At 49.7% G+C, this 23,558-nt stretch overlaps 1 protein-coding gene across 1 annotated transcript in view; it reads left to right on the forward strand.

Moving 5' to 3' along the window:
• The first annotated feature begins 997 nt into the window (after positions 1 to 997).
• Positions 998 to 23,558, forward strand: part of IL11 (interleukin 11) — a 24,020-nt gene continuing 1,459 nt past the window's right edge. The window contains exons 1-3 of the mRNA XM_015414388.1: positions 998 to 1,041; positions 21,361 to 21,524; positions 22,542 to 22,628. Coding sequence (XP_015269874.1) covers positions 1,035 to 1,041; positions 21,361 to 21,524; positions 22,542 to 22,628 — 258 coding nt within the window. The 5' untranslated portion in view covers positions 998 to 1,034. The remainder of the gene's footprint in view (positions 1,042 to 21,360; positions 21,525 to 22,541; positions 22,629 to 23,558) is intronic.

The following is a 23,558-nucleotide window of genomic DNA, read 5'->3' on the forward strand; positions in this document are numbered from 1 at the left end:
TGCAGATCTTTCTTTGCTCAGATTCATGTGAGTGATTGAGGGCTGTGGATTTTGAGGGGGGGGAGGGGGCATCCCCCCCCCAACTGGAGTCTGTGCAGGACCTGTGGAGTTTTGGAGGGAGGGGGAATTAGAACATGATCTCATCACATACCCAGCTCCCAGCCCCCCCCCCATACAGTCTCTCTCTCTCTCACACACACACACATACACACATCCTTAAAATGCATCTTAAAGGGACAGAGCCCAGCATTGCAGAGAATGTGTGTCATCCTGAGCCGCCCACTTCAAAAACGCAAGGTTAAGGAAAGAGTTTTTCTGTGGCCTGCGATTTTTTTTCTTTCTTTCTTGGTTTTTTTTTTTTTTTTGAATGGAAAAGTGTGTGAGTCAAGATGTGTCACCGTTTGAAAAAACACACACGCGCCTAGACAAGAGCCCGGGTGTATATAAAGACCAATTTGTAGATTTAAAACACACACATACACATATACAAATACTGAACAGTTAAAAGCTGCTCTGGGTGACTTTTTTTTTGTAATTAATTTGGGTGTTCGTCCCCCCCCCCTTTTTAAACTGGACAAACTAGGGGGATTATAGATTTTTTTTTAACAAAATCAGGATTTTTTGGGGGGGTGACTGTTGGTTTTAAAAGTTATTATTTATTTATTTATTTATCAGCCTATTTATCTATTTATTTATTTATCTGTCCTGGAGGCAGTTGTCCTCTCAGTTTTTTTTGAGTGTGCACATACATCCATGTGTGTGAACTTCTCTACCTCAAAGGATCAAACCTCTTGCAAAGAAAGCAGACAGCAGGTGTGGAAGAAGTCTGCAACCCAAAGAAAACTTTTTTAAAAAAACAAAAGGGAGGGGAGGAAAGACAGACCCCCCCAAAAAAATGCAACTTCCAAATTAAAAACCCTGCAAGAATCCAACCAAACTCCAACCATCAGAGGACTGTTTTTGTTTTTTCTTTGACATCAAAGAAGAGGGAATTTAAACTCAGGGAAACGAAACCCTCACATCTTCCCAAAAACATGAAAAGTAAGTTTTACTCTTTAAAGTTTTTATTTTTAAAATTTTTAAAAAACAACACTTTTTTTGGATGCTGTTTAAATTAATGTTCCTGGTGCCTTGTTAAAAACTCCTGGCTTGACAGCGCAATCTGTCTCGAAATGTACAAATTGACAGATAATGTATGTGCCTCATGCACTTTGCATGATTTACGGTCTCCTATATCAAGTTTATTGCTTTTTAGTGGAGCGGTCGATTTTTGGCTTGGGTATACAGACAGTTTGCCTTATGTAACATTGCTTATGGATGGAACTTCTGGCGTCTTTAATGTTTAGGACCTATCGATGCTCTTTCTGGTTCTGGGGCTGAGGTTTGGAGGGACAGGCATCTGATTACCAGGCTTAGCTGGTTTTAAGACATCTCTCACTTGTTAGTGGTGTACACATGCAGTGGTATACACGAACCCCCAGCTGTGTACTGAAGCCTGGCTGCCTTTCTACACACCTTGGTTAAGAATTTATTGCTGCCTCCTCATCTTGGGTTCAGTCCCTTCAAAGTTAAGCTCTTTTACATCCCATTGATTTTGGAGGAAAGAGAATTCAGCTTTCTCTGCTGATGTAAAGGGCTTAATTTTGATGGAATGGTGTCAGTTTGTCATTTTTGCCTGGACCTTATTCACTTCTCCGTTTGAGCAGTTCTCTTGGCTTCTTGAGCTGGGGGGGATGGAATTTAGACCCCTTGTGCATTGCTCAAAGTGACTGGGTAGAGGTCTGATGTCTCCCCTATAAACACTTCTTTCTTTCTTTCTTTCTTTCTTTCTTTCTTTCTTTCTTTCTTTCTTTCTTTCTTTCTTTCTTCTTTCCCCTTCCCAAAATATATCTTACTGTATTTACTCAAATGCAAGACTAGGTTTTTTCCATCCCTGTTGAGCCATCAAAAGGGGGGAGGTTGTCCTACATTCACATGCAAGTTACAGTTATATGCAGCAACGATTGTTTGTACACGCATAACTTTTCCGGGGGGATGTATCTTACATTCAGAATCATCTTCCTTTCAAGTAAATCCAGTAATATGTGGCGGGGAAGGTGTCTCGTGCTCCCTGTCAGACCAGTTGGTCCAAGGTAAGTGGTCCTGGGATTGCAGCATCTTACCTGGCAATAATTAAGCTCCGTTGCTATCAGTGAGATTTATTTCCAAGGCAGACGCTTACAGAGCAAGGGGCGAGTCCAATAGGGCACAGAAGATGGAAGGCCAAAAGGCAGGTCAGAAGTTAATGTCCAAATATGCATTTAGAGGCAGGTTTTACATATCTTGGTTAAGGTCTCAGTACAACGTGAAAGGAGCACAGACCCTCCCTGTCATTATCGATTCACATTGCGTACTTCCCCCCCCCCAATAATCACAACCAAAGCTCACCCTAGACTCCTTTTGCCACCATAGAAAAGGCAGTGGTCTGTAACGAGCACAGCAAGAGGAGGTTCAAGTCCCTATTTAGCCATGATGCTTGGGCCAATCGTTATCTTTCAGCCGAACCTGTCGCACAGGCTTCTTGGGAACATGTGTGCCCTTATTTTTGTCTTTAGTACCTTTATCTCCTGCCTTTCCTCCTCCAGGGGTGGTGGACAGCATTCTCCCCTCCTCACCACAACAACCCTGTGAGGTAGGTTAGGCTGGGAAGGAGTGACAGTCCCAAGCAGTGTTCCCTCTAAGCTAAGTTAGTGTGAGCTAGCTCACAGTTTTTTAGCCTCCAGCTCACACATTTTTGTCTTAGCTCAGAAAGGATGGCTCCAGAGGAAACTAACTTATGCAGTGGCCAAATCACTCACTCACAACTTTAATGCCAATAGCTCACAAAGTAGAATTTTTGCTCAGAAAACTCCACAGCTTAGAGGGAACATTGGTCCCAAGGTCATCCTTGGCTTCCATGGCAGAGCGGGGATTGGAACCTGTGTCTTCCAGACCTTAGTCCAACACCCTAACCACTACACCAAGCCGGGCGTCTTCTTAGAACAAGAGTGCTGAGGTCAAATATAATGAATCCCTGTAATTTCGTTTCCTGGCGACCCCCTCTCCCACCAAAGGCAAATCTGCCCTTTTCATACATACGTAACACCCCCCCGCCTCCCCTGCCATAGCCAGCATCCAGGGCCGGCCCCAGTTTATTTTGCACCCTAGGCGAGGATCCCTTCTGGCGCCCCCCCCAACCTGTGTCTTCCAGACCTTAGTCCAACACCCTAACCACTACACCAAGCCGGGCGTCTTCTTAGAACAAGAGTGCTGAGGTCAAATATAATGAATCCCTGTAATTTCGTTTCCTGGCAACCCCCTCTCCCACAAAAGGCAAATCTGCCCCTTTCATACAGACGTAACCCCCCTCCGCCTCCCCCACCATAGCCAGCATCTTATCCCAGGTGACATGTGCCTGCCTGTTTTTGTTCGCATCACTCAGCTGCCATCAGTGCTCCCTTCACGCGACATACAAACACCCGTTCTTTCTTCAAGAGCAGAGACGTTCCGTGGCATCTCAGCCTGATATACGGGAGTGATACATCGGAGCCAGTCTTGTGGAGTGGTTAAAACGTGGGACTAGGATCTCAGATTGCCAGGTCCCCCTGGCCACCAGCGGAAGACGGGAAGGAAGGGTTGCCAGCTCCAGGTCAGGAAGCTCCTGGAGATTTGGGGATGGAGCCTGGGGGTGACAGGGGCCTCAGTAGGGTACAGTGCCACAAAGTCCACCCTCCAAAGCATCCGTTTTCTCCAGGGGAACTGATCTCTGTAGTCTGGAGATGAGCTATAATTCCAGGGGGTCCCCAGGCCCCACCTGGAGGCTGGCATCTCTATCTGGAAGACCCAGGTTTAATTCTCCACTGTGCTATGGACGCTTGCTGGGTGATCTTGGGCCATTCGCCCACTCTCGATCTAATCTGCCTCACAGGGGTGTTGTGAGAATGACATGAAGAGGAGGAGAATGATGTAAGCCCCTTTGGTTGCAATCAGAGAGAAAGGTGGGGAGGTATTAATGAAGCAAAGAAATAGAATAGTGACTGGCTACACATCAGCCGGGGCTGATCCACACATACGTGTCAACTAGGGTTGCCAAGTCTGGATTGGAAAATACCTGGAGACTTTGGGGGTGGAGCCAGGAAAGGGCGGGGTTTGGGGAGGGGAGGGGCCTTGGCATGGTACAATGCCATAGAGTCCACCTTCAGAGCCGCCATTATCTCCAGGGGAGCTGATCTCTGTCAGCTGGAGATCAGTTGTAAAAGCAGGAGATCCCCAGGTCCCACCTGGAGGTTGGCAACTCTAGTGTCAACCCCTGAGTGACACTGCCATTTGTGTGTGTGTGTGTGAATGAACCATCATAGATGAATAGAGCTTTCATTATTACCACAGCCAACACTGGGCGTTTGGGAGAGAGAAACCCATTCACCCATTCATCCGGGAGATCTCAAGGGACAGATTACCTATCAACCAATAAGAATTCAAGCGATGTTCTTATATGTGCGCGCCCATTCCTGCAGTCTTCATAATGCTGCTCTTGCTCACAAGACGAAAGAGGAAACCAATATGTACGTTTTGGGCAGTGTTGCGGTCGCTGTCACATGTTACGTCAGCATGGTCAGGGACCCACATGGCTGCAGGAAGGTATCAGTCAGCTCCCCAGATGGGTCTGCTGAGCCGTGTGCCAAGTTCCCATGCAGCACCAGCTCCAGACAGGGGTGGTGATGACACAGGCGCTTGCCGTGGGAGCTGGCCAAGCAGCAACCCATCAGAATAACCAGCCAGATCTCCAGCACTGCTCTTTGAGTCTTCAATACGTTTTCTCGGCAACGCTGGCTCTCCCACCCCCTGCCCAACCAGTGGAATGAGCTGCTGTTTGAGCAACAGAGGTAGGCCAATATAGTTGGGAAGGAGTCTTTGAATCTTTCCAAAGGCCACCTAGGGAATTTATGTCTGAGGAGAGATTTGAACCAGAGACTTCCTAGCTCGGACAGCACCAGAAATTAAGCAGCCATACTTGGTGTGTGCTAGGAGGCATGGCAGGATCACATGACCTCCCTTCTCCGTCTAGTTTTCCAAGCTTCTCGACTGGCAGGAGCATCCTTGATTTGAAACTTTTAACGCGCACACACACATTTTATAATCGTGGTTTGTTCTTCTGAAGACTCCTGTGGCATTTAACAGAGATATACCTCCCAGCACCCTGACATGGATGGCCGAGGCTAGCGTGATCTGGTTGGATCACAGAAGCGAAGCTGTTTCAGCCCTGGTTAGTACTTGGAAGGGAGACCACCAAGGAAGTCCAGGGTCCCTACGCAGAGGGAGGCAACAGCAAACCCACCTCTGTTTGTCTCTTCCCTTGAAAGGCCTATGAGGTAGCCATTCATAGATTCATAGAATGTTAGAGTTGGAAGGCACCTCGCAGGTCATCTAGTCCAACCCCTGCACACTGCAGGAGCGTAGCCGAAAGATAGTCCTACAACATACCTGAAAGATGGTAGTCCAGCCTCTGCTTGAAAACGTCCAGCGAAGGAACATCCACTCCTGAGGCAGTCTGTTCCACTGCTGATCCACTCTTACAGTTAGGAAGTTTCTCCTGATAATTAGCCAGTAACGACTCCCTTGTAATATCCACCCATTAGATCTAGTCTTGCAATCTGGAGCAAGAGAGAATAGATCCACTCCATCTTCTACATGACAGCCCTTCAAATACTTGAAGACTGCAATCATGTCCCCTCTAAGTCTTCTCTTTCCCAGGCTAAACATACCCAAATAGACTTCAGTTTGATGGCAGTTTCCACTCTACCTCACAGAACTTTAAAGGGCCAGAGTTTAATGGTGAAGGACGTGAAGAGGCTTCCCTTTGGAAGGTTAGGATGGTGCCTTCCCTGCAGTTCCTCTCCCCTCCTCTTCCCCCTGCCCATGAGGATGTGCGGCTGTTTGGGCAAGTCCAAAATGTGTGTTCCTTCTGTAAATCCATTCCCATCAAACACAATCATAGTTTCATAAAGATTCCCTTTTGTCGGATGTTAAAAATCTCCACTCCTAAATATCGGCTCACACGTGCGTGGACATCCATTGCTCTATCTGCCAGGATGTGTGAACTGGAAAGCAATGCCTATGAGGAGGCAGTGTGAAAAGTCTGTTGGCGGTCTCACATCAGTGGACTGTGATGCTCCTTCCACACACGACACGTCACGAAGGCATGGTTCACACATGCACAACAAGCTTGCAGGTATGAACTAGCCAAACATGGGAATGAAGGTCAGCTGATCAGGACATGTATTCGACAAGACTGCTCATGACTCGATTGCTCATCCCTTGATGACTTGCAGCTTCAGTGTGCGAACTGACACCACCGAGGTGCTGGGAAACACTCTGAACATTCTCTCTGGGGTGTTGGACCTCTGATGGCTCATTGGTACGTGGAGGTCATCACTTGATGCTGTAAGTGGGCAAGCGATGAGCACGTGTGTGAATCAACCTATTGCCCCAGTTATGTAAGTGAAGATGACTTCCAAGTAATGTAAGTGAAGATGACTTCCAAGTAAAGCATTTAGGATGAAAGCTGCAAACTCACCACCGGCATGCACCCTGTTTGCCTGCTAACCACGCAAAAGAGCTCCCAGAGGGCCCCGGGCTTTCTTGTGCACGTTGCTTTTGCACAACAGAATGCCCCCTCCCCTCGTCTGTCCCTATCTTGAAGACGGGTTATTCTGTTTGGTTGTTAGCCAAAAAGGGAAACGCTGAGCAAATGTTAGGTTCCCATCTGCAATCATCGCCCCATTCACAAGTTACAGTGCATCCACGTAGAATCCGTGTACGGGGCACCCTTGATTTTTCTTTATTTGTGTGTTTAGTAATTCTCATGTCTCTTGAATGCGTGTACATGCGATTGAACCCTCCACATTTGACCAGATGCTAGTCCCCAGTTTCATTTGTAGAGTGGTTCTTTTGTACCTAACAGATGTACACGTGTGTATGCGGGACGTTCGTGCATTTGCCGTAACATGAACAGATGTTTGATTTGAGTCCAGTAGCACCTTGGAGATCAACAAGAGTTTCAAGGGATGAGCTTTCAAAAGTCAAAGCTCCCTTTGTCAAACACAGGGCTAGAGCTGGTGATAGCTGTCTGTATAGTTTTGCTGATATCACAAGCTCCTATTGGCTAGTGCCTGTGAGGCCACTTGCAATGGCAACATAAATCCCTCCTCTTGGGGGTGCTATTTTGAGAAGGGGGGGGGAGGCCCTGACATTTCAGTAATGTAGTATGGATTTGCATGGTACTCTGCTATCACTTGCAATGGCAACATAAATCCCTCCTGTTGGGGGTGCTATTTTGAGAAGTGGAGGGGGGAAAGGCCCTGGCATTTCAGTAATGTAGGATGGATTTGCATGGTACTCTGCTTTGTTGGAAGACAAGGTTGTGGGTTGATGCTGTTGAACCAAACAGCTTGCAAGGGGGGGAAAGTATCAGTTTAGACACAAGGCATGTGGTTCATCTGGATGGAAATATTTGGGTAAAGTGGCCTTTGGACAGGCCAGATCATCTCTGTTCTCCGTTAACTGCTGCAAAGTATTATGGGATAGCTTCTGTTTTCTTCTCAGCCTGAGTAGCAAACGGAGGGCAAAAGGAGTAACTGACTGTCTGCTGAAGAATAGCAGTGTATTGCTGCTAAAAGTTCCTGACAACCTAGCAGTTTGAAAGCAAGAAATTGCAAGTAGATTAATAGGTACCACTCCAGTGGGAAGGTAGCAGCGTTCTGTGCACCTTGGTGTTTAGTCATGCTGGCCACATGACCACGGAAACGTCTTCGGACAGCGCTGGCTCTATGGCTTTGAAACGGAGATGAGCACCACAACCCTAGAGTCGGATTCGACTGGCTTTCGAGCAAGGGGACTTTTTACTGCTAAAAGTAATACTGAAGGAAATTACCCACTATTTGAACAGATCAGTGCCAACAAAGCCCTTTCTTTTTTTTGTGGGGAATGAATATAGCTTATGCCTTCAGAATTTCTGACCCAAAAGTGATCTTTGTCCTCTGTTGCTCCACATGAATTGTTTAGACTGGAATTGCCATGATTTATTCACTCAGTTCTTAGAGAAAATCCAGGTGATGTTGTAATCAGCCCTCTGCATTCCAGTATTTTCTGTGTGGGTTTTCTGGTTTTTTGTCCAGACTTAATTTGTGGTGATTCTCCCCTCAACTTATAAAGCAATTGCAGCGCTGTGCTGTCTTGTGTGGACCGCCAAAGCACTGAGGCTTTTCAGAGTTACTGTCTCTTTAAAATTTCTCCTCCTCCTCCTCCTCCTCCTCCTCCTTCCAGCTTCATTGATTACTTCCTACTCTTATGCCAGAGGTGTTTGTGACTATTCATGAATCAGTGGTAAATTATCTCTTGTTGGGGGAGGGGGGGATTAGGTATCAGTTTGCACTTTTAAATCAGCCAAAGTCACTGATAATTTTTTTTAAACCCTGTTTTATGGATGTTATATTATAATTATGGTACTTGCTAACAAGCAAAATGCAAAATCAAAAATTAAAAAATGAGCAGTGACTTCAGCTTGCTACAAAGTAAAAAGCAGCACGTAACTCACCCACCTTCAAGGGAAGAGGTGATGATTAAGCATTTATTCATGAATGCCAAGAGAACTGGGCAGCAGGTGGCTGGGGAGGGGGGGGGGGCAAGAAAAGAATTAGGCTGAAAACAAAGGAACAAAAGGAAAAGTGCTGGGGGGAGAGAGAGCTCTGCCAAAGGGAACTTCCTGGTAGACAATTAGCAGGAATTTGCCTATGAGGGATCTTATGAGGAATATAAAGCAATCTTCAGTGTATGTAGAACCTACACACACACACCCCGCAACTGAATGCAGATAAGGATCCTTCAGCAGCACAGAAAGATCATAATCAGTATGGATCCACCCCTAATGAGTCACTTAACGTTTACCTTCCTATAGTTTTAGTCAAAGTGTCTTGCCCCATTCTTGGCATATAGGCTGAACATCACCCCCCCTATTTCTTCCCACAATCCTTTTGGGATAGATCAAACTTGCACCAGGACTGCACCATTTAATTTTTCTCCAAGGCAAATATTACCTCTTCCTTTTCAGCTCACACTGAAATCTTCATCAGGTGGCTGAAGAGTTCTGTGTGATTCAAAAGCTTGCATATTTTGATACCAACCAACCACCTCCTACCAAAAAAAGGCTTAACCAATTTTTTTTTATCTCAGTTGTGTTTCTTGTTTTCTGGCACCAGCTGTCTGCATCCTGTCATGATTACTGAGTTTTTATAGCCAGTGTTTAGCGGGCAGTGGACTTTTACAATCCCCTATCTCATCTGCCCTCACAACAACCCTGGGAGGTAGGTCAGGGGACGGCTACCTCAGTGTGTCCTTTCAAGGGAGAATGAGCTAAGGATTGTGAAGCAATTTCGAATTAAAAGTGCTCTATAAACTTTGAGTAATATTTGGAGACGGGAGGTAAACTTGTTAACGGGGTACAAACCTTTCTTTATGGGGAAAAAGTGTCAGCCATGAAATCTGCTAGAGAGAGACGGGCCACGAATGGAGTTACAGCCAAGCAGGATCAAATGAGAGGCAAGATGCTACTTTTTTTTTTTAATAGCAGGGAAGAAAATTAAGTAATTAAATGGCCCTGCCATGAGGTAGAGTGAAGTGACTGCCTCAGGCGGCCAGTTTCTGTTATAAAAACTGAGTTTTTGGTCTGCAAAGGTGATGGAGAAGGGGGTGCAACGTAACTGACTAAATTTAACAGCCCACGTAGTCATAGCATCACAGATGGCTTTGCAGGCATTGTCTGTTTTTGGAGAGGATAACAGGTCCACCTTATGTGAGGATGCTGTTTGAATGGTCTTCATAGTGTCCTGGACCTCTCCTGAAATGGACTGCCCAAGGCAGTAAAGATGCCAACCTCCAGGTGGGACCCGGGGGTCCCCCAGATTCACAGCTCATCTCCAGACTACATAGATCAGTTCCCCTTGAAGAAAATGGATGCTTTGGAGGATGGACTCTACAGCATAGTACCCCACTGGAGTCCCTGTCCTCCCCAGGCTCCACCCCCAGATCTCCAGGAGTTTCCCAACCTGGATCTGGCAACCTTACCCCCCCCCATCCTCCCTCCCGCTGGTGACCAGGAGGGCCTGGCAACCCTACAAAGAAGAGGAGGAGGAGGAGATTGGATTTATACCCCATGGCCCTTCACTCCCGAAAGGTGTCTCAGAGCGGCTTACAAACTCCTTTCCCTTCCCCTCCCCACAACAGACACCCTGTGAGGTGGGTGGGGCTGAGAGAGCTCTTGACAGAGACTGCTGTTTTTCAAGGACAGCTTCTTATCAGAGCTACGGCTTGCCCAAGGCCATCCAGCCAGGTGCAAGTGGAGGAGTGGGGATTCAAACCCGGTTCTCCCAGATTAGAGTCCGCGCACTGAACCACTACACCAAACTGGGGAAAGATCCTTCTCAGGTCCAGAATGAAAAGGGAGTTTGAAGCTACACAGAATGGAAGGGGGCTGATCCGGCGGAAAGGGCTTCTCATCCTGAGTATCTGGGGAGTGTGAAGGTGGGTGGTTTCAACCCCACCTCCCCGTCATTCCAGCCATTTTCACCAAAGGATCGAAGGCATCGGACAGCCCTTGCCATCCCCCGGTGGCTTCATTTAAAGCTGTATCTCTCACACACACCCCGACTTAATAATAATTGTGTGCTGTCAAGGCGCAAGTGACTCATGGCGACCACAGGGCCACGGGCTCTTCAAGGCGAGAGGCGGACAGAGGTGGTTTGCCCTTGCCTTCCTCTGCCCGGTAGCCCCCGTCTTCCTTGGTGGTCTCCCATCCAAGGGCCAACTGTGGCCGACCCTGCTTCGCTTCCAAGCTCGGGTGATTTTGTTTTTATGCATGTAGAAGGGTCATCCTACAGAGCTCAGCTGTCCAAATAAGTGATGCAAAGGTAGTATGTTGGGCATATACCAGCTTGGCTTGGCTTCATCCCCCCCCCCACCAGCTTTTCAGATCGTTGGGAATCAGCTTTAGGAGGGGAGCCATGACGACATGAAAGTTTTCACTTTTCCGCCCACCCCCCAAGAAAGAAAAGCCAAAATTCTTGGGATCCCAGCCTAGGGTTGCCAGCCTCCAGTTGGGGCCTGGGGATCTCCCGCTTTTACAACTGATCTCCAGCTGTCAGAAGTCAGCTCCCCTGGAGAAAATGGCTGCTTTGAAGGGTGGACTCTATGGCACTGTACCATGCGGAGGCCCCTCCCCTCCCCAGACCCCGCCCTCTCCTGGCTCCACCCCCAAAGTCTCCAGGTATTTTCCAACCCAGACCTGGCAACCATATCCCAGCCTGAGAATACGTGCAGTGGCAAAACTGCACCTTGTGCTACATCGAGATTCCACGTTCCTTCCAGCAAAGAAGAGATGTTTCTCTTACCTTTGTAGTATTGATTTATATTGCATTTTACTTTTGCCTTTCTTCCAACATGGAGGTCCAGAAAGGCAGCAGGCAGAGGGTTCCCTGGAGGACTGTGGTCCAGGCTCTCTCTAGTCCCAGATCCGCTCTGCTTCAGCGTGGCTGTGAGCTTCCAGCCACGTGGGTTGCCAGCTGGCCTGGAGAGAAAAAAAACACATCCTGCCCTTTTAATAGAGACCTTAATGTGTGGAGATGGGCAGCTGCTGAGACTTCTCATGGCATGGAGGTCAACAGCATCACCTGGTAAACAACATCGCATTCAGCCTGTATTTAATGAGCAGGGTGATTTCTCCAAGCCATTTGGCAACCCTCTCTGGGACAAGCATTCGGGCCGGGTTTACCCTCTTAAGTGGTCACTTTTCTTCATGTCTGGCCCCTTCCTTCTGCACGGCTGTGCACGTATCTCTCCTCCAGCATCAGAGAGGTGTCTCCAAAACGGCTCTGGGCATGCTCATACTTCAGAGGCTTCCTAGAGAGGCACCGCAACAGGAACAAGCTGCCTTATCCAAGATGGTGCCACTCTAGGAAACCTACATGCAGTGGAGGACATGCCCAACACCGAGGGTTGCCCAACCAACGGGGGGGGGGGGGGGGGGGGGGGCCGGGAGAATTACAACTGAACTCCAAATGACAGAGATCAGTTCCGTCTTCTGTGGGAGGAAACGGCTGCCTTGGAAAGTGGACCTTATGGCATTATACCCACGCCAGTGTCCCTCCCCTTCCCAGACTCCATCCTTTCAAGCATCTGTGTGTGGAGAAGGGGCAGACGTCACTTCCATTTCTTACTAGTTCCATCTCTCTTGGAGGGCTCAAAGCAGAATATAGGAGGTCCCACTTGGGCCATTTTCTCACTGGTATTCTGTCCCGTCCCCAGGGCCGGCTCACTCACTAGGCGAACTAGGCGATCGCCTAGAGCGGGCCGGCGCTTAGGGGCACCAAACTGCACCCAGCCCCGTACTCTGAGAGTTTCTTGATTATTTGTGTTTTTCATTCTTCCAAAAATGCATAGTGAGAAAAGTGGTGGGGGCGGGGGGGGGGGGGAAGAAGGGATCCTTGCCTAGAGTGCAAAATAAGCTGGGGCCGGCCCGTCCCGTCCCGTCCTGTTTCTGCTTACTTTCAGTCCTGGTGCGGCGTTGACTGCACTGCTTAGGGCTTTTGCCGTCTTAGTTTTTAAACGTACATTATTTATTGTCCACCTTTCTCACCAAGACTCAAGGCAAGATTACATAGTGTAAACCAAATACAAATCAACAGGATCAGATCTCCAACAAATACCGCAGTGGGGGTTGGATTGTAGAAATCAGGAGCCAGCCAGAAATCTGAAACAGAGCTGAAGCACACCTGATAACAAAGCATAAGCATTTAGACACGACACGTTAAACAACGCAGAAATTATATAGTAGGAGGACACGATAACAGACGAATCACAGTCGTATTGGCCCCGGCCCCAAAGATATACGGCTGTCCTCGACCAGGGCCAGGGTCTTTTCGGCCCTGGCCCCAACCTAATGGAACTCTCTGCCAAACACCGTCGGGGCCCTGCGGGACCTAATGCAGATCCGCAGGGCCTATAAGGCAGAGATGTTCCGCCAGGCTTTGGGATGAGGACAGCAACGGTTTCCATCCTGGCTGGCACCCTCTTCTCCAGGCTGCTCTGTTCCTCTTCCCCCCCCACCCATGAGGTGGCTGCAGTCTGGAATGAGAAGAAATGGTGAAATTTCACCATCTGATTTCTTTTAGATTTGCTGTATTAGTACTGTTTCTGCATTTTATTCTATGGTTTTGATGTTTTTATCAAATGTTGTATATCATCCAGAGCAATCAACAGATTTAATTAATACTAATAACAATACATTATCTATTCCTTTATTAATGCAACTTCTGGACCCTTTCATTACACTGCAGCCCTATAGCCTGTGCAGTGAGGATCTTGACTATTAATATTCAGAATTTCCTGCTTTGTAGAATTGTGGGAAAACATCAGCCTGTGTGTGTGTGGAGCGGGGTGTGTGTGTCCTCATAGCCACACGTTCTGTGCTTTCAAAAATTTGAAAATGCAGGCTGTTAAATCTGAGTGTTCATTGACTTTACCTGTGTGGGAACAGTCCTGTTTCGAGGCCTATTTGGGAAGCATTAGCATTGTGGGAACAGTGGGTTTGCCACCTGTCCTGGAGAAAAATGTCCTTTCCACAGGGGTCCTTTTGTAGAAAAAGAGCTGCAGGAGCTCATTAGCATAACTAATAAGCTATTAGCATAATAGTTCATTAGCATATGTCACGCCCCCTGACATCACCAGAAGTGATGTCAGAAGGGGAAGCAAAAAGGGAGGGAGGCATCGGCCAAGGCGGGCTGGGTGGGGGGACGAAGAGAGAAGGGATTTAAAGTTTACATATGGAGAGACTGCACTGCTGCTGCGGCACGACTAGGGCTCAAATGGTGTGGCCCCGCCCAGCGTGTGACGTCACTTCCGGTGACGCTCCGGCGGCGCGCGCGCGCGAGGACGACTCCCGGACGGGAAGGAGCCTCCCCCGCCGGTGAGTCAAAACAGTTTGGCAACCCTAGGCACGACTGTAGAGCGAAGCAGCTTGGGGGCAGGGAGCTGGGGGCGGGGCTTGCCGCCACCACCATTTGTGCCTGCTCCTGGGCTCCCGGAGCGGCGCTCTGGTGCGCTCCAGCCCCAAACGACCCCCGCCTTTCCCTATAAAAGAAGAAGTAAGAGATTGGATTTATACCCCACCCTTTACTACCTGAAGGAGTCTTAGAGCAGTTTACAATCCCTTTCCCTTCCCCTCCCCACAACAGACACCCTGTGAGGTAGGTGGGGCTGAGAGAGCTCTCTCGAGAACTGCTCCTGAGAGAATAGCTCTGAGAGAACTTGTGACTGACCCAAGGTCACACCAGCAGCAGCATGTGGAGGAGTGGGGAATCAAACCTAGATTAGAGTCCATGCTCCCAACCATTACACCAAATTGGCTCTTAAGGCTTATCATGTGGAAATGGGCAGGTGAAGCTTTTCATGGCATGCAGGTAGATAACATCACCTGGGAAATAACAACCCATTCAGCCTCTGTTGAAGGGGAAAGAACTTTTCCTCCAGGCCAATTGGCAAATCTAGTGGGGGGTCCACTACAGGTCAGTTATGTCTAGTGATCTGGAGGCAGCTGTTCATTGCTTGCCTGGATAGTTCAAGTTGGATGGATGGCTAAAGGTATATTTCTGTGTGTCAGGTTGTTTTCATATGCTTGAATGTACTGCTGCCCGTTTCTGGGTGTATTTCTCAGTAGCCGGTTCACCAATTAAGCCTCATGCCTTTGTCTGTATGTTTGGAAGTTTGTGTCTTTGTACACATTGCCGTATCTATGCAACGTGCGTCTTCATGCCTGTAGCCATGTGGGGCTCACTGGACATGAGAGATGACAGTGCGCATGGTCGTGCATCACTGGGGGTGTGATGAGGAGGCACTTGTGAATTTCCTGCATTGTGCAGGGGGTTGGACTAGATGACCCCGGGGTTCCCTTCCAACTCTATGATTCAATGATTTGCAGAGGTTGCCTGCGGCAGCTGTAGCCACCCTGACTGGCTGCAACTCACGCCTTCCCCGTTCTCTCTCTCTCTCTGAGCCACTTTACGAGACTTAGTCCTGCCAAGCCAGGCCTGTAAATCCCAGAGCTGTGAAACCAACCACCCCCCTGGGGGACTCTGTGGTGCGCCACGCGAGTCGCGACGCCGTCTTGTTCTGTCTCCCGCAGTTCAATCCCGGTGTCTGTTCTGGCTCGGAAGAAGTCGGGGGGCCAGAACTCCCAGCAAAAATCCCACTTTCATCTCAGCATCACTTTGATCTAGCTAGAATATGTGTGCAAGCACAATCTCTCTCTCTCTCTCTCTTTCTCCATCTGCTAATCTCCCCACCCCTGTATTCCAAGGGGGGGGGAAGGGTCTGGTGCGCCAGGTGCTCCGGGGGCCCAATAATTCAAGCCCCGCTATCCATTCCTCCCTCCTCTGCTGACGTCTGCCTAAAGGGCCACTTTGGTGTTACCTTTTCAAGGCACACTTTGAAGGGCACACCCACAACCATAACATGGCACACAGCGGGCGCAGTTTTCAGCGGAGTGTGTAATGGAGATCACTGCTCCTGAGAGCCCAGGTGGGCCGTGGTGCTTGGCCACTCGTGTCCCGGGCAAAAGACCCACTTTGGCCACTGTGCTGCGTGCAAAACAGCCATACCCAGGGCTATTTTTGGGCAGGAACGCACAGGAACGGAGTTCCGGCTGGCTCCCAAGTTGGCCACGCCCAGCAGGAACTCATTAGCATAATAGGCCACACCCAACAGCAGAAACTCATTAGGATTGGCTACATTAGGGGTGTGTGACCTAACATGCAAAGGAGTTCCTGCTACAAAAAAGCCCTGGGTTTTGACAACAAACAAGGTAAACAGAATAACAAGCAAAAGGTGGGTGTGGCTGGATAACCACACTTCTGGTAACATGGGGGTGCGGCCTAATATGCTAATGAGCTGTGCTGTCAGGGGTGTGCCCTAATATGCTAATGAGGGGGCCAGGGATGGCCTTGGCGGGGCTTCCTCGCACTCCCGCTGGCCTTGCAGGTCCACCGCCGTGTCCCTGATGTCAGGGGGTGTGGCATATGCTAATGAGTTATGCTAATGAGTTCCCCTAGCTCTTTTTCTACGAAATGACCCCTGATAACAAGCAAAAGGTGGGTATGGCTGCTTGACCACACTTCTGGTAACATGGGGGTGCGGCCTAATGTGCTAATGAGCTGTGCTGTCAGGGGTGTGACCCAATATGCTAATGAGTTTCTGCTGTTGGGTGTGGCCTATTACGCTAATGAGTTCCTGCTGGGCTTTTTCTACAAAAAGAGCCCTGGCACCTATTCATTTACCTGCCAGACCTCATGTACAGCCTGCCGAGAGAGGCTCGCGATATCCACCCTCCGTGGTCATGCAGACTCTCTTCCGCCGGATCCATTGGTCTGACTCAGTAGACCAGAACCTTACCTGCCTGCCTGCCCGTCGTCCAGTCATCCTTTTCTCCAGCCCCTTCCCCGAGTCTCCCTCCCCGCAGGCGAGATTCTCGCCAGTTGATCCCCAGATGCATTTGCGCAGGAGTCTCCATGACAGGCACAGGAAGGCATCCCCTGGTAGATTCAGTGCTGTGTCACCTCCATTGATCTCTGGTTGTGTTTGTCACGCCAGGAGGTGGAGCAGCTGAAGGGTCGGTGGTTTTCAGGGTGGGGTTGTTTGGGGGAAAGGGCCGTTTAATAGAGTCCCTGGTTCACTGCTTTACAAGGCAGTGCGGGGTGGGGGGACACCAAAGCCTGCTCTGTCCGCTCTGCTCTGAGTTTGCAGAGAAGTTACACCGACTAAGTGGATGGAGGGATGGATTCACACTTATTGCCCCTGGGATATGTCTTCGTTTAAACTTCCCGTGTCCCGTGGTTTCTGCACAAGAAATTCAGGGCAGATTACAGCCACCCTGTATTCCCAGCTCCCTTAAACTAGAAAAGCAATCGCATGCGAACAAAGCCAGTGTTGATAACAGCACAGAGAGTGCCTTGGCTGGATCAGACCAAGATCCATCTTCTACGGTATCCAGGAGGGGGCCCTCTGTGTGTGTGTGTGTGTGTGTTTGTATGTATGTGTGTGTGTGTGAACCCACGCACTCCTTTGCACGTTCAGTATTTCTGGAACTGGGATTATGTGAACCAGCCTGATGGTTATAAATATATGGGATTTTATTCCCCTAATAATGTCCGATGCTTTGTTTTCATTCCATCTGTCGGTTGCAGTTGATCCTGCTATAATGACTCCAGCCTTGCCTTGGTTTCTTCTTGGGCCAAGGAGGAAAGGTTTACTGGAGCAGACAGGGACAACTGAAGCTGCCTCATTAGATCGTTGGTCTGCCAAGCCCATTGCTCTGGCTTTTGAGAGGCTGTGACTTAGTGGTAGAGCATCTGCTCTGCATGCAGAAGGTCCCAGGTTCAATTCCCAGCATCACCAGGCAGCAGGTGAAGTGAAAGACCTCTGCCAGTGACCCTGGAGAGCCACGACCAGTCAGCGTGGACAAGTCTGACCATGACAGACCAAAGGTCTGACTCAGTATAAAGCAGCTTCATGTGTTCCCCATCCTCCTGTAGGGTCTTTGACATCTGGAGTCAAGAAAGGTCTTGGCTAACCCTGCAACCTGCAGTCTTTCAACCAGAGATGCCCCCAGGGGTTGAAACCAGGACTCGATGCGTGCAGCACAAGCCACGGCCTCAGATCTGGGAAGACAAATAGGTTAAGGGCAATGCTCTCTCTAAGCTGTGGAGTCTTGTGAACAAAAATTCTACTTTGTGAGCTACTGGCATTAAAGTTGTGAGCGAGTGATTTGGCTACTGCATAAATTAGTTTGCTCCGGAAACATCCTTCCTGAGCTAAGAGAAAAATGTGAGAGGCTAAAAACTGTGAGCTAGCTCACACTCACTCAGCTTAGAGGGAACACTGGTTAGGGGGCAGGCAGGGGGAAAGGAAGGCTGTGAAGGAATTCAGGATAGACAGCGAGAGCCCTGCTGGATCAGACCAGTAGTCCATCTCGTCCAGCATCCTGTCTTACACAGCGGACAGCCATTTCCTCTGGAGGGCCGACAACAGGGCATGGAGGTCGAGGCCTACCCCTGATGTTGCCTCCTGCCTCTGGGATTCAGAGGTTGACTGCCTCTGAACATGGAGGTTCCCTTCAGTCACCACGGCTCGTCGGCATGATAAGACCTGTCCTCCATGAATCTGTCCAATCCCCTTTTAAAGCTCTTTATTCCCGTGGCCATCACTACATCCTCTGGCTGCGAATTCCACATTTTAATCATTCCGTGTTTCATTTATTAAAAAAGGAAAGGGTACGTGCCTGCCCAGAACAGAAACTTGGCAGGGGATTCCTTCCTCCCCACCTCCCCCCCCCCAAATTCCCTCAGTTGTCAACCTACCAGCCAGCCTCTTCATAAGGCAGTCAGGTCCACACACATTTCCCCACCACCACTCCAGGACAGGGGAAAGTCTGTCAGGTATAACCTGTTGGATCACATGTGATGGGGAAAGCTACATCTAGAGGAATTCTTGTTTATAGAGGGGGGAAACAAGGGGAAACCAGCTCTTTCAAATCCCCGCTCGCGCCATGGAGGCTCACTGGGTGACCTCAGGCCAGTCACACGCTCTCCGCCTAACCTACCTCACAGGGTTGTTTTGAAGATAAAAATAAAGGAGAGGAGAATAACATAAGCTGCTTTGGGCCCACTGGAGAGAAAGGTGGGGTACAAACGAATTAAATAAACACATTGTCAATCAACTGTCTTGCTTCATGGGTGACTCAACCCAGTTTTTGGTGCTTGGAAGAACAATCTCTGTAATACTGCCTGGCCTGACCCCTCATTGTCTGCAAAAGCCAGTGTACCAGATGATGCATGTGTCCTTGAAGAGGAGTTCCCACTGAGTCCTCCTCAGATCGCAACCATGAGGGTCTTTCCCCATCTGAGCCCCTCTTTTGCTGTTCGGGTGTTTTGTGCAAAAGACGCAGAAGAGGCGAGAGCAGTTTTACAATCTGCCGTCTAGTCCAGCGGCCCTTAGCTCTGAATCCGCCACGGCCGGCCCAAGTACTCCACATTATCATCGAACGCTCCGCAAACCACAAGTCAAAAAAATGAGGACATAAAACCAGCATTCCAGACAAGGCAACGTTATGTATTTAGGTATATTTATGATACGTGCATACGATACACAGATCTCAGGCATGCGTTCAATGAGGCCCTTGTGCCGGAGGGCCGGCCGCCAACTCCTGAACGTTCGGCTCGATTCCTGTTTGCTCCGTGCCGCTTTTTAAAGGGCCCGCGGGAGAAATCCAGGATCTGGGATTTCATCCTCAGGGCAAGGTGTGCGGGGTAAAAGAACTCCCCTCTGCTACCCTCCCCCCAAAGTTCTGAATACCCTCTCCCAGTTCGCAGATTGCCCCCCCCCCGGGGGGGGTTGTATGGACCCCGCTAAGAATCACTGGTCTAGCCAGTGTTGGTAACTGGATTTCAATTTCATAAGTGAGCAACTAAAAGGAAAAGTTTGCGCTTCAGCTATGAAAATAACTGTCAGTGCTAGCGGAGTGAAGCGGGGTCCATAGATGGCTCCAAATCATGGTATCAAATCAGGGCTGCCACCAGTGTTCCCTCTAAGCTGAGTTCGTGTGAGCTGGCTCACAGTTTTTTAGTCTCCACCTCACAGATTTTTGTCTTAGCTCAGGAAGGATGGCTCCAGAGCAGTGTTCCCTCTAAGCTGAGTTAGTGTGAGCTAGCTCACAGTTTTTTTAGCCTCCGGCTCACACATTTTTGTCTTAGCTCAGGAAGGAGGGCTCCAGAGCAAACTAATTTATGCAGTGGCCAAATCGCTCCCTCACAACTTTAATGCCAGCAGCTCACAAAGTAGAATTTTTGCTCACAAGACTCCATGGCTTAGAGGGAGCATTGCTCCAGAGCACACTAATTTGTGCCGTAGCCAAATCACTTGCTCACAGCTTTAATGCCAGTAGCTCACAAAGTAGAATTTTTGCTCACAAGACTCCACCAGCTTAGAGGGAGCATTGGTTGCCACCTGACCAGGACAACGCACACCTCCTGCGCTCCTGGGCCTTCAGTAGCATCTTGATCTGCAGGATCCAGCAGGTGTAGCCTTTTTCACAACATGGAGATAAAGACAATCGCCTGTCAGTTCCCACAGGTCAAAGCACAGGAGCAGGGCCAGCAGAAAAAGAAGAAGTTGGCCACCTTCTCCCAGATTCCCTTTTCACAAGGGTCAGTGCTGGCAAAAAGCCAATGAAAAGTCAGAGGTTCTGTATGCAGATCTAACAAACTGGCCCCTCTGATCACATCCATGAATCAGTGAACATTTTTTGATCCCGGGGGCGATAAAGCCCTTCTTTGAAACGCAGGCCAAGTCCCTGGCTCCTGGCGAGGGAAAAATCTGTAGCCCGTTCTCTAAGACAACATAGGATGGCTTTTCCATGAAAACACCTTGACTCACCCCCTCCTCTACCCCTCCCTCCTTCGACAGCATCACTATTTCCGAATACCGGCCCCGGCTTCTTTTTTCCTTACCTCACGGCAAAGGCGCCGGGATGACTCTGTCACGGGGCAGGAATTCCCTAACCAACCAGCCCCTCCTTCCCCGTCTCTCTGCCAACCAGCCGATGCTCAATACTCTTGCCAGACGCTTTGCGGGGCACCCCTGGGCCGTTCCTCCCTCCCCTCTGGTCCCTTTGTGGCAAACCCCGGGGGCCTTTCCTTGCAGACGAATGCCCCAGCAGTGCAGCTTCGAGTCCCCACAGAGTGCAATGCAAACCTGAGACCGGTTAAGGTGCATATTTGGTTTTTAAACTGTCACTTACTCTCCCGCAGGGACAACAGCCACACTTACAAACAAAAGAGATACTCAGGAGGAGCACAGCAGGGCAGCCTGGCGCAGTTGGTTACTGTTAAAGGGGAGAAAATTCATTATTATACTTTTACCACCATACAGGGAGTTCTGCCTCAAATTCTGGAGGGTGTGCACCGCGTGGCCCCTTGGGTGCTCATGCGCATGCATGTATCTATGTATGTTCCTAGGGGCAAGATGCATCCACCCAAGAGACGGAGACTTAGCTTCTAGAGATTACAGACAGGAGGCCAAACCGTGACGACAGACAAGACTCGCAAAGTGCCCAGAGGGCCAGGAAAGGGCCAGAGACCCTGAGATGCATGAGGGGAATTGGGCCGCGTGTTGCTGTCTGCCCTGCACTTGGATCTGCCCAGAATTGGAAGGCCAGGCCTTACTCTGATTTTTGTCTCTCTCCAGACTGGTTGTGCCGAGTGTTGGTGATGCTGCTGAGCCTGTGTGAGGGTTTCTGGGCTGTGCCCGGCCCCCGGCTACGGCCTTCGGATCCCCGAGCCGAGTTCGATTCCATCGTCAACCTGGCCAGGAACCTGCTGAGTGACACCAAGAACCTCTTCAATCACTTTGTAAGTCCTGCCACCTCTGCTCGAACTCAGACCTGTCCACAGAGCCAAGCAGGGCTGGCGTCGGCGTCCCCTGAGGTGGGGGGGCAGCAGCTGCCGGGGCCCAGGGCTTTGGGTGGGTGGGACTCACTGCCACTGACGCCTCCCCTGCTGCCCACATGCCCTTTCCCCACCAGCTTGCTTGTAAGCAATGTTCCCTCTAAGCTGTGGAGTCTTGTGAGCAAAAATTCTACTTTCTGAGCTCCTGGCATTAAAATTGTGAGCGAGCGATTTGGCTACTGCATATGTTAGTTTGCTCTGGAGCCATCCTTCCTGAGATAAGACAAAGATGGGTGAGCCGGAGGCTAAAAAACTGTGAGCTAGCTCACACTAACTCAGCTTAGAGGGAACACTGCTTGTAAGCACTCTGCCACCCATGCTGAGAGCGGTACGTGCTGCCCAGCATCGTCAGAGAATGGGCGTGTGGGTGGCGCAGGCCTCTGTGAGTGCAGCTGGTGAGCGGGCCCATGAAAGGGCGGGGGAAGGATGCGCTGGCATGTGGGTCAGTGGGTGGGTAGGAGGGCATGAGAGGGAGGCCTGGTGGTAGGTGGGGAGGGGCAGGGCGCTCTCTGCCCAGAGCCCCTCAGAATCTGGGGCCAGCCCTGGAGTCCAGGGGGAGGGCCTGGGGTGGGGTGGGGGGCAGCTCAGCGAAGAGCTGGCGGTGAGGTTGGCATTTTGCCTTCTGGCCCAGCCAGCGACACCCCCAGGAGAGGTGTCAGGTTTAGATGGTGGCTGGAAGCTCCGTTGTCTTCCTCTGGGGTCTCCCTTCCTCAAAAGAGAAAGACTGAAAGAAAGTACAAAGAGCCCCTTTGAAAGTAAAAGAAGAATCTTTCCGCAAGTTAGATTCCCCCCCCCCAAAAAAAGAAATTTAAAACGTGTTTGTTCTTTAAAAAAATGTAGGCTTCTGCTTCCCCTGCCCTCCTGTGCAGTTGGGCGGCAGGGCCTGCCATTAGCTGATTCCCATTTTTCTTCCCTGCACAGAAAAACCGCTATCCTGCTGAGGGGGAGCACAAACTGGAAACGCTCCCCGTTTTGTCCATGAATGCCGTGGAGCTTGCCAACATCCAGGTGAGAGGCCTCCTCTCCACACCCCCCACACCCCAACCCCCTCTGGGGTCCTCCTCTGGACCACGCTTCGCTTCCTGTGCAAAACCTCTCCTCAGGCGTCTGACAGGAATACAGGGGTCACCTGAGGGAATACTGACTTCCCACAGCTACCGGGACGGCGGTGGGCTTCAGATCCCTCACAGGGACTCCAGTTTCCTTTTCCCTTTAAATACCAGTTCCGGATTCCTGGCCATGTTATTTGGGGCTTTGCCTTAGGACAGTGGTGGCGAACCTATGGCACGGGGGCCAGAGGTGGCACTCAGAGCCCTCTCTGTGGGCACGCGTGCCATCGCCCCAGCCAGGCCCAGACCATCATTAAAGTGTCGAATTCTCTCTGCCAAATAATTTAAAGTAAATGAAAGAATTTGGGATTGGTTTCCTTACTTTGTTTGGATCCTCTTAAGTTAATGTATGAGTTGTTTTTTCTAAAGTAAAACCTCAGTATTCAGGTTAAGAACATAAGAACATAAGAGATGCCAATGTTGGATCAGGCCAAAGGCCCATCCAGTCCAACACTCTGTATCACACAGTGGCCAGAAATACCAATGCCATCAGGAGGTCCACCAGTGGGGCCAGGACATTAGAAGCCCTCCCACTGTTGACCCCCCCCAAGCACCAAGATGACAGAGCATCACTTGCCCCAGAGTCCCTATCTATACCTTGTGGCTAATAGCCACTGATGGACCTCTGCTCCATATACTTATCTAATTCCCTTTTGAAGCCGTCCATGCTTGTAGCCGCCACCACTTCCTGTGGCAGTGAATTCCAAGTGTTAATCACTCTTTGGGTGAAGAAGTACTTCCTTTTATCCGTTCTAACCCGACAGCTCAGCAATTCCATGGAGTGCCCATGAGTTCTTGTATTGTGAGAAAGGGAGAAAAGTACCTCTTT

Source organism: Gekko japonicus, unplaced genomic scaffold (genome assembly GCF_001447785.1).
Source record: "Gekko japonicus isolate JY-2015 unplaced genomic scaffold, Gekko_japonicus_V1.1 scaffold243, whole genome shotgun sequence".
In the NCBI taxonomy this organism is placed as follows: Eukaryota; Metazoa; Chordata; class Lepidosauria; order Squamata; family Gekkonidae; genus Gekko; species Gekko japonicus.